The 11,729-nt window shown below is 35.7% G+C and overlaps 1 protein-coding gene across 1 annotated transcript in view; it reads right to left on the bottom strand.

Moving 5' to 3' along the window:
* Positions 1 to 52: 52 nt before the first annotated feature.
* The window catches only part of PPARGC1A (PPARG coactivator 1 alpha), a 130,509-nt gene continuing 118,832 nt past the window's right edge, over positions 53 to 11,729 (bottom strand). Inside the window, exons 11-13 of the mRNA XM_044680935.1 lie at positions 8,874 to 8,995; positions 8,372 to 8,523; positions 53 to 821 (exon numbers count right to left, since the gene is read on the bottom strand). Of these exons, the coding sequence (XP_044536870.1) occupies positions 718 to 821; positions 8,372 to 8,523; positions 8,874 to 8,995 (378 nt within the window). The 3' untranslated portion in view covers positions 53 to 717. The remainder of the gene's footprint in view (positions 822 to 8,371; positions 8,524 to 8,873; positions 8,996 to 11,729) is intronic.

Raw genomic sequence — 11,729 nt, 5'->3', positions numbered from 1 at the left:
AGAGACAGAGAGAGAGAGAGAGAGAGAGAGAGAGAGAGAGAGAGAGAGAGAGAGAGAGAGAGAGAGAGAGAGAGGACTTTAGGTCTGTGGGACCTCTTGTTTCCTCAGGATTGTCACATCATTACAATACCAGAGAAGGTTGTGTTTGTTTGTGTTTTCTCTTTCTAAAAAGCAAGAACTCAGCATCTGAAGCCCAGGCATCACCCGTGGTCAGTATAGGGTGATCTGCAGTTGGTTTGCTTTTTTTTCCTTTTTTTTTTTTTTTTTTCTTTTTAGATACAGCACGGACATTTTGAAGTTCTAAGGTTTTAAGTGTCTCTCTATGGAACTGCTGTCGCTTCAAGTGGTTCGCATTTGCACTCTTGCCGGTCATCGCTCGTACCCTCACCCCCCCCCAAACACAAAGACACACACGCACATCCACAAGCACGCGGGCACGCGCGCTCGGGCGCTCACGCACAATGCCACCACCACCACTGCTGTCGTCCCGGGAAAGCAAAGCTGACCCCCACGGATAAACATGTGCTTACTGGATGTCCCTTTGGCCTCTTCCCTTGTCAGCAGCCGTGTTCATGTAAACCTTTTTTTTAAAATTTTTGTACAGAGAGTGTAAAGTAGGATAAATTCCTAAGTATGACTTTCAAGAGTCCTTATTGAAGGACGTGATGTCCTGTGAGGTATTCACCATCCCTCCATTCTCCTCGGCCTGTGGGCTTGTTACCTGCGTAGGCTTCTCTGCGCCTCTTTCAGTAAACTATCAAAATCCAGAGAGTCATACTTGCTCTTGGTAGAAGCAGGATCAAAATCATCTGAGTGTGAATCTGAAAGAAAATCAGTGCCAAGTCAGAAGCCGCTTTCTTAGACCACGGTCAAAGCCTCACTGAACAGAAGCACAAAATGATTTGTTTCTTTGGAAATTCATAATCATAATAATGATGTTATTATTTCAACTCAACAAACATGCATTAGGTGCAAAGCACAATAATATATCCTAGCCGAGTATAATCCTTTCCTTTCTTTTTATTTTGATAACATTTTTGCTTATGATTGTAACATTATGATTTGTTGTGATGATAACATTTTCTGCAAGATAAGCAAATATTCTCCCCATATTTCAAATGGCTAAGTTGAGACTAATCAGTCAATTATGAGGCATTTATTAAGCAGCATCCACATGCCAGGCACTAGGCTAAATATTCAGGAAACAAATACAGTGAATCAGACTCTCTGAAAGGCTAAGCAATCATGTATAACAGAAAGAAGGCTGGCTGGGGATGAGTTGCAGCTTCAATTTTTTTTTAAACTCTTATTTTTTGTCTTAGAATTGATCATGATCCTAAGACAGAAGAGTAGTGAGGGCTATGTAACTGGGGAGAAGCAACATGGCCAGACTTACAAAGCTAGGAAGTGTCTGAGGCTAGATTTGAACCCAGGTCCACCCGACTCCAGGTCTGGCTACCTAGCTACCCCAACAGCTTCTTTTTTAGCTCTATGATGGTGCAAATCATTCAAACTCTTTCTAAAGCCACATTTGTAAATAAGGATAGCATTTACACCATAAAAGGCTTGAATGAAAAATTTATTTCATAAACCTTAAAATGCTATATAAATGTCAGCCAACAAACATTTATTGGGCACCTAGAATGTGCCAGTCACAGTACTAAATGCTCGGGATACAAAGACAATCCCTGCTTTTATGGAACCCATGGACTAATGGGGGACAAAATATCAAAACAACTATGTACAAATGATATATAGACAGGAGAAACTGAAAATAATTAAGTGGAAAGAAAGATATTAGCATTAGGAGAGCTAAGAAAGCTTCTTGTAGAAAGTAGGATTTTATCTGGGTCTTGAAGGAAGCCAGAGAAGCTAAGAAGAAGAGATGAGGAAGGAGAAAATTTGACGTATAATGTACAGTCATCAAACCTGATCCTCTCCCCTCAGCCTGGGCTATATCACTTGTACCCTTCCTGGGAAAAACATCTAGTGCACACACACACACACACACACACACACACACATACACACACACACGCGCGCGCGCGCACAAAATGTGTGTGTATACATATATATATGTATATATATATATATGTGCATGTATATGTGCATATCTACACAAATATATCCCCCCCTTCTTAGCCTTTTGAAACTTGCAAAACTCATGACAGTGACATGGTTCCTTAGAAAACCCACAGAGAAGACCACCATAGAGAAAAGAATGGAATACATCCCACTAGACTGTTTACTTCATTTTTGTGTCTTATATTTAAAGGAAAACAAAATCTGATAAAATATTGTCCTACATACTTTAAAAAAACCAACCCTACTAATCTACACTGTTATATTTTATTCATAAGTTATAAAATAAAATACTAGAAGTTCTAGTATTATAATTGACTGACTCCTATGCTGTTCACTGTGGTGGGGAGCAATCTTTAAAATTCTTCAGCAATCATCCTCCATCTATTTTAAGACAAAATATAAATGCAATGTCATTTTTCTCACAATTTTTGTACTTTTCCTAACCCTTTATCTTACTGGCCTCTTTAAAGTCATTCATAATTGAGACATCATAATTGTACCATGTCAGTATCTTTATACAGATACTCATCTCTGAAGCTAAGCATTGGAGAAAAAAAAAACAAAAACGTTCTAACTTAGCAATAGAAGTTGGGGGCATATCCTTGCCAGGTCCAACAGACATGCAATTAGTAAAGAAAAACTGAATTGACTATTTTATTCCCAAATGAATGATTTTCTTATTTAATCAATAGCTAGTATTCATGGAGCTGTTATCAGATCAAAATGGCAGATGTAGTGTCAATACTGGTTACTGTCAAATGTTATCCACTTATTAGAATTTAGCTGTAATAAAGATTGGAAGAGCCAACACTTCCAACTTCTGCCAGTAAGTAGAACAAATGGCAGGACAGGATTTGAAGTACTTACTGTAAGTCCAGATCATTAAATTCCTTGGAGTGAATCTGTGATAATTTATGATTTAGTTAAGTTTAAAATTTTTAACTTAAAGTTATGACAATCGAGGCATGCCTGATCATGATTTATGTTTTTAATTTCTCTATAGTATTAACTATATTCTCAACAAAAAATGAATATTTCAGTAGACATAGAAGAACACACAAAAACATTATATGTGAAATTGAACTTCTGTAAATATTGATCTTTTAATGTATATGTTAAATTTAACATGGTGGTAACAAAATCATCCTTTTTCTGTATATTAATATTTAATGCTCTTTCCTTCTTTACTTGATTTCTTCCTTCCTCCTTCCTTGCATTTCTAATACCATCTTATTAGCTCACCCCCGACAAAAATTCCCCCCAATGCAAACCCTCACTTATAATACTTTCTTGTATAATCAAGCAAAATAAATCAACATATTGACCATTTTTGAAAATTTATGTCTCATATTCTCTAGTGTATCACCATTCTGCCAAGAGGTAGTAGGAATAATTTATCATCAGTCTTTTGAAGGGATATTGGTTAGAACTTTGACAGTAGACAGAGACAGAGACAGAGAGAGACAGAGGAAGAGAGAAAGGGAGAAACTGAAGGAGGAGAGAAAAAGAATTTATTAAACATTTACTATGTGTCAGACACAGTTACACGTTGGTGATAAAAATCCACAAAGAAGATGATTCTAGATCTCAAGGAGTTTACATCCTAATGGGGGAAGATAACATAAAGAGGTGCAAGAAAGAGAAGAGAGAAGATATTATATACATAGTAGTATGATCTGCTATGTGATACAATAATTGAGAAGTGAAGCAAAGAACGCTTGAATTCAGACAAGATAAAGGGAGAATCCAACAATTAGAAGCCAGGGTGGTTCCAGGGGCAGAGTCCAAGTTCCCTGTTGGGGATGACAGACTTCAAATTGTTGATATCTTTCAAAGTTCTTTTTTTGTTCTATGTACATTCTTGTGTAAATCTTCTGGTTGTGCTCATTTCAGTCTGCATTCATTTACAAAGACCTTCCTAAGTTTCTGTAAATTCATCATATTCATCATTTCTTAAGGCAAAATAATATTCCATCATATTTATATGCCATAACTTGCTTGTCCATTCTCCAACTAATGAACAACTATTTTATATTTAGTTCTTTGCACTTTTGGAATGTCAGTTTTCTAAGACTTTTAATACAATATGCCTATTCCAACATTTTGAAGTTAATAATAAAGGCCACATTTTCTCTCATCAAAGTGAGGGGTAAACCTCCTTGATTTTTGCTATGTGGGAAAGAGCAAAGCATTATTACCCTAAAATACATACTAATAACTATTATTATTACTAGAAACTGCTGATAAAGCAAGCCATATTGTATAATATTATTAGGAAAAATTACAATAAAATGTATCATTGGAAGCTTTGGTAACTCTTTGCTTCCCTAGAGCAAAACCTCAATTAACCAGTAAGTTGAAGCACAGGGCCATTATAGCTAATTAAAATTTCTGGTTAATGTGGTTGCCAGAAATCTCTTCATGGAAATTTCTTTAAAATGAATTAATATCCCTTTCTTCCTCAGGAAATACAATATAATGAACATGTTTCTTCCTTATTCTAAAATTCATTTCACCTAGCCATCCCCATAAGCTATTTATATCTTCACTGTTTCATGGACAAATTGCTGGAAAAGGAAAAAAAAAACTACCCTTTGTCCTTTTATTTTTTTAACCCTACCTTCTGTCTTAGAATCAATACTATCTACTGGTTCCAAAGCAGAAGAAGAGTTAAGGGCTAGGTAGTGGGGGCTTGCCCAGGTTTACATAAGTAAGAAGTGTCTGAGAACAGATTTGAACCCAAGACCTCCCATTTCTAAGGCTGCCTCTCAATTCACTGAGACATCTAGCTACCCCCATCCCTTTTCTTCTTTATTCAGTTCTCAACTGTTTGAAATCTAGCTTCTCATCTTATTAGCTAAATTTAACAAAGTGGTAACAAAATTTCCCCGCTTGTTTTTCTTTATGAATTCTTTTGGTCAAATCATTTTGAGAAAAAAATTAAATACAATGTCATTTTTCTCACTATTTTTCCATGTTTCTGTCACTTGAACTTATTGACCTTTTTCAAGTCCTTCAGATTTTATTCATAATAATTGTATCGTTAAAGTATCTTTATAGAGATACATCTGAAGCTAAGGCCTGGAAAAATCAGTTCTCACTTAGTGGTATAAGTTTGTCCCAATAACTGCTGGGGCATATCTTTGCCCACTTCAGCCATTTGACTTAAATGACTAATCTCTCCCAAGAGAACTGGTCTCTTAATTGCTTGTTCCACTAGGCTTTTGGCAATCCTTATCCTTCTTGACCTTGGGACCACATCTAATACTGCTAACACCTCCCCTCTCCACTCCCTTTTTTCTGGATATCCTCTCCACTTTGGCTTTTATGAAAATGTGACTTCTTGATTCTCTTTCTCTGTCTCTTTTTTTGTTCAATCCACGTACCAAGTATTCTCTATTTTTGGTCCTCTTCACTGTACTCTGCAATGTTTCTTGGTAATGCTATCAACTTCTATTGCCAAATCTACATCTAATCTTCATCTTTCCTGTGGTCCAGTCCCTTATCAACTAGCTGTTGGACAGTTCTACCCAGATGTTCCATATCCATCTTAACCTTTACACAACCCAAAATGGGACTCATCATCTTTCCACTTAAGCCATCCTTCTCTCTAACTTCCTTATTTCTGTGGAGGGAATAATCAGTTTTCTAGCAGGGTTCACAATCTCAAATTACCACCTTTGATTTACCCTCCTTTACTCCTGTAGCCAATCACTTGCCAATTCTTGTTAACTATACCTTCACAACATCTCTGGGATCAATCTCCGTCTTTCTACATACCTAATCCCCTAATTATAGAGGAATCATTTTTTTGGTATTTCTAAGCCACCAACTTAACTCCACCCTTACCTTACAGGGGTATTTTAGAACCCCTATAATCCTATATAACCTGTGACCCCTTACAATTTCCTCTCCAACTCATCTTTCATACAGCTGCTAAAAATAGATCCTCCTAATGCACAGATATCACTGTTATGGCACCACTCAAGGAGTTTCAATGGTTTCCTATTGAGTCTAAAGTCCAATAGTAACTCTATTTGACATTTCAAACTCTTTCCAATACTGCCTCAGCCTAGATTTCCAGGTTTATTTCGTATTACTCATGCACAATTAATCCTAGGCAAACTGGTTTGCCTGCTTTTCTTGTACATAACTTTTTATCCTTTTCTTGCCTATGGGCCTATTGCAGTTTTTTCCCAGCCTGGAATATTCTTCCTCCTCATCTAAATATCTAAGAATTCCTAGTTTCCTTCAAGGCCACGCCTGTCACCCTCACTTTGTAAGTGTCCTGCCCCTGCCTCCACCCAAAACTATCTTGAATTTATTATATATATTATAAACCTTCAGTAGAACATAAGTTCTTTGAAAGTAAGAACTGTCTTGATTCTGTCTATGAATCCTAATATTTAGTGCAGTCTCAAGTGTTTAATAAATTTTTCAATGAATTAAATTGAGATGATAATTTAGGATCTAGTGCTATTTCAACATCATCTTTCTGAATATAAATTTTTCATTGGATAAGACTGAAGAACTGAAGGTTATATGTAAGAGTAGGCTCAATGATTTCAGACCAGAACATTCCTTGGATATTCCCTCAAACATCAATAATAAGGTTATTTTCTTGTTCTTTTTTGTATAGTAAAGTAAAAATCTCTGCTTGGTTGAAGGTTCTTATTAGTAGAGTTCTGGTTAATCAAGGTTTTCTCTGCATTGATCCTTTCCTTATTTGTAAATATATTGCATCCAATAGTAGATTGCAAGCCTCTTGAGAGCAGGGACTACCTCACTTTTGTATTTGTATATTCAGATCCTAGAACAGTTCCTGTATATGACACTCACACTTACTATTGCTTTCTGACTGACTGCATTTTTATTTTCTTCTGGCACATTAGAGAGCCTTTTGTCTCCATTGCTTTTTTTTGGCTATAATTTATTTATTTATTCATTACTTTTTATATAACTTTTTCATAAGCAATATGAGCCAGTGTAAGTATATTTATCTTTGAAATAGCCCAAAATACAGGTATATTTTGTTTAGTCACAAATATGATCTCCAATGTGTTTCTTCCACTTTCAAAATATCTTTAACATTTATTTTCAAAAAATCTCTAAGCAATTGTGGCTTAGAGAATGGACCTCAAATATATTTTCCAAAAACAAAGATCTAGCTTAGTGAGAGCTTAATCTCAATCATTAAACACAAGTTAAGGGAATAATGACTATTGAGAAAAACTCTACTCTTAAAATAATTCAAGGACAATCAAGTGCAATTTGGGAATGCCATCCAAACTTCCTTTCCCCAATGATGAATAATGTTCTAAAGAGTTCCTTCAGATAAGCTTATTTAAAATTGCATAGGTTTTGAGAAACTAGAAACATCTTGGCCTTCATCACTGAAGAAAATAAGTCAAATCAACTCAAGTTGAATCTGTCTTGGCTGTTTTTATCAGTCAACATTTGAACAAATGACTTGCCTCCTTTTATATTTTCATCACCAGTCTTCTATCTCTCTAACAGCCAGCTGCTTTTTTTTCCTGCTTTACACAATCTATTTAGCCAGTGAAGTGAAGTGAATTATGGCATATTCACTCTGAACAATGCACATCACCTATGCCAATTACTCTAAGAAGACATCACTTGGTTTGGGAAAAGAAAACACAATATTTTGTATTTATTTCTTCATTTATATAAGGCCAAGGGCTTTGTATAAAAAATAAGTTGTTAATGTCTTGGTGCAGGACTATGTAATAATTTTAATGATCATAACCATTAATTCATTTTTAATATAATGTCAGAGATGAATAAGTCTCAAAAAATCTCCCTTATGTAGGAATTTATATGCTATGGGGGGGGAATTAAACATTAAAGTGAAAAGGAGAATGTGTATCTCAAAAGCTAAATATTTTCCCTCATGAGCTGCAATTCATAGCAAAAGTTATTTAATGGGCGAGATGAGAAAGCAAGGATTTTTAGACACTTGTTCCAACAAAATAATGATTATAATATTATATTTACATAGATGAATTCACATTAGTTATTAATAGAAAAATATATGTGTGTATATCTCACAGAAAATGAGAATCTAAACCTAGAGCTAAGCGATATGGACTTCTTTCCTAAGCCTCTTGCCTCTGAGGTTGGCTTGTTCATAAAATCTGTATACAAATACTCTGCCTCCAAGAAGACAAAGCTAAAATCCAATCTCAGGTGCCCATGGATTATGCTTGCTCCCATTTTGATCTTTACATTCTGTAGTACTCATCCCATGTACAATAAAAATCCATACCTAGGTCTGCATAGTTAGACTTGAAATATTGCTTGCGTCCACAAAAGTACAGCTCAAAGTCAGGTTCATTCGACCTGCGCAAAGTGTATCCATTTTCAAGAGCAGCAAAAGCATCACAAGTATAGCGGTAGGTGATGAAACCATAGCTGTCTCTGGAATGGACAAAAAAGGGGGAAAGTTCAGTGAGGGCTAAGAAGAATTAACATATATAAACATAACCCTTTTTACCTCAAGGAGCCCCCTCCAAGTGCAACACCTACACCTCTGCCTCCATTTATCAGGGTGATTGTCCTGTCAGGCAGCTAAATACTTATTTCTGGGACAGGAAATCTCAACTAGAAAGATTAATAAATAGGGATGAAAGAAAATAAATAAGGTTTTGAACCCAACATGTCATCTTTCAAAGCACTTACGTTGGCAACTCCCAAACTAGGAATCTTATGGCCATAATTTTTTACATAACGTCAGCTTCTAAACAAGAAATAATCTTGAAGCTTCTCACCCATCATCCCGCAGATTTACTGTGCACTCCTCAATTTCACCAAAAACTTCAAAACGGTCCCTCAGTTCTGTCCGGGTGGTATCAGGTCTGATTTTACCAACATAAATCACACGACGCTCTTCCTATAGGGAAAATGAATGAAGCATTCTTGTTAGTTCTGGAGGAAGAAGAAGGAGAAAAGTTTTATCTGCACATATATTTCTACACAAATGTATAATTTTGTATAATATGAGTCGATAGGACAGGCCAGTTCTAGTCAAGCAGGTGTGAAATTCCATGGTTTAATTTCCCCAATGTGTTTCCCCTTCTTTGCAGTCTTCTTTTTCTCTCTTAGCAATCCCCCTTTTACACTGAATAGGCATACTTAATGTTGGATAAAGACTAGAGAGGCAGTTGAATTAAATAGAGAGACTGAGTCTCCAAGCCAGGAAAATTGAGCTTTGGAAATTGTCTCAGGATACAAGCTTGTGTGACCAATCTGGACAAGTTCCTTAATCTTTAAGTGCCCCTAGGAAATGCTTTAAGACTATGTTACACCAGCAATGCAATGATCCAGGACAATTCTGAGAGACTTATGAGAAAGAACACTATCCATATCCAGAGAAAGAACTGTGGGAGCAGAAACACAGAAGAAAAACAACTGCTTGATCACATGGTTCGATGGGGATGTGATTGGGGATGTAGAATCTAAAGGATCACTCCATTGCAGATATTAATAACATGGAAATAGGCCTTGATCAATGCTATATGTAAAACCCAGTGGAATTGCTCATTGGCCATGGGAGGGGGAAGGGAGGAGGTGAGGGAAGGAACATGAATCATGTAACCATGGAAAAATACTCAAAATTAATTAATTAAATAAATTGGGGGAAAAAAAGAAGACTATGCTATAGGGCAGTTACCTATGGTAGCAGGAATTCTCAATATCTATGAAATCACAGGTCCAGACCAAAAAAGAACAAGGCCAGATCTCAAAACCCTGGATGGACAACTCTTCCATCACTGGTTTAATGACCTCTCCTTTGAAAAACAATTTGTCTTCCATGCCTTGTTTTTTCATCAGGAAATAGATAAGGAAAATGTCCAGTTTTAAAAACTTTAAAGTTCAACCTTAATTTAGCATACTGATAATAGGGATCGTGGATACTGACATCTCCCATCAAAGTAGAACCCTGGGAAATAAGAACTAAAAACTAATGGGAATAAATCTCTCCTTGATTCCATATGTCTTGTCAAAGACTAGTCTACTTATAAGAACCTGGTCTTTTATACCAATAGTAGTTAAGATCATTAAATTCTAGTGTTGCTAGCAATTTTTAACCTACAAAAATAGGAAGGTCACTTTTATAGCCTAAGGCTAATTTTAAAAATAACAAGTGAATCTTTGATTTCTGGAAAGCAGCAATCACATGTGTGAGACTTTAATGGGATAGAGAGAGGTAAAGGTGATGGTGTTACTTGGCCTTCAGAAAAGACTGGAGGCTAAGAAATATCTCCAAGAATATAGCAGCACCTTAATAAGGGGTTAACTGTCTTTTGTCTCCACTGAAAGCAGAACAAAAAGAAATGCACTTAAATGACTAAGATTTGGGTTAGACTCAAAGGGGGTTGGTTAACTATGTGCCAAAATTCCCATGTTGGTCATTGAACTGCATTTTTTTCCTTTTACATAGTCATCTGTCTTAAATGGTTTGAAATAAAACAGTTCTCTTCTCCATTGTCAAAAAAGAATGAAACACCTCCCACACTTTGAAAGAAAGGTAATGGGCTAGACAGAGATGCAGGATGAGATATGTATTTGCAGATATGGCCAATGGGTTGATTTGTTTTGCTGAATGCACATATTTGTTATAAGGGAGAACTAGAAGAGGGAAATGGGTTAGTGGACAGTGAGAGATAGCACTCTGCCACCAAAAAAAGACATCTATGAGACATTTTTTAAATGTATGGAAAACCCAGAAATATAAGAAGGGTATATAAAGTGAACAGTTTTCAGTTTTGTTTTTACTTTGTTACATTTACAGATTTGGGTACTTCTTAAAACAAGTTGTACTTGAAGTTCAGTTTCTTATATAAGCCTCTTTCTTATTCTTTTCTCTATGTCAAAATATTTGCTGAGTATTAATAAATTATTAATAAAAATAAAATTATAAAAAACAAGCAGTTGAAGTTAGAAGGCGGAATAAACACTATACCTTACTGAGATCTCTTCATCTGTCAATCTATCATTCTTGTTCTAGTTGCTGTAGAACAGAGCCAAGAAAGGCATGCTCCCTGCCTTGACTTTCTAGAATTCTACAAATTAATATTTCCAAAATAAAATTCAGCTTTAAATAGATTTCTTTCATGGACAACCAAGTTGGATAAATTAATAAGGGTTGGCATTTTGAATTTCTGCAGTTTTATAATTTGGTTAAATATACACAGGAATCACTCTTAAGGACTGCCTTTGTAAATCAGTTTTTACTGATTTGAAATAGTTGATTAAGTAGAGTTCCACTTATATTAATTACTAAATCCCAAGAGCTGAATGGATGAAATAGATCAGGCTGCCAGACTCATTTTCATATATAGTGTATATCTTAACACCACTCCTCCCCTCCAAATTTTATCGGGCTACTGTCCAGTACCTAACACAGTGAATAGGTCAATAAATATAAGTGGCTAATGATAACCACAGAACTGTGTTGTACCCCCTTTAGCAGTGAGATCATAACACCACATTGCATTTTTATTACTTAACGGGAATGAAAAAAAATTTCAGTGTATCAACTAAGTCTCATCTACATTTTTCAGCATGCATGTATATATATGCATACGTATAATGTATACTTTTTCTACATATATTTTAGGAGA

Source organism: Gracilinanus agilis, chromosome 6 (genome assembly GCF_016433145.1).
Source record: "Gracilinanus agilis isolate LMUSP501 chromosome 6, AgileGrace, whole genome shotgun sequence".
In the NCBI taxonomy this organism is placed as follows: Eukaryota; Metazoa; Chordata; class Mammalia; order Didelphimorphia; family Didelphidae; genus Gracilinanus; species Gracilinanus agilis.
Note: the sequence above shows the minus strand (reverse complement) of the source record. Positions and strands in the feature narration are given on the sequence as shown.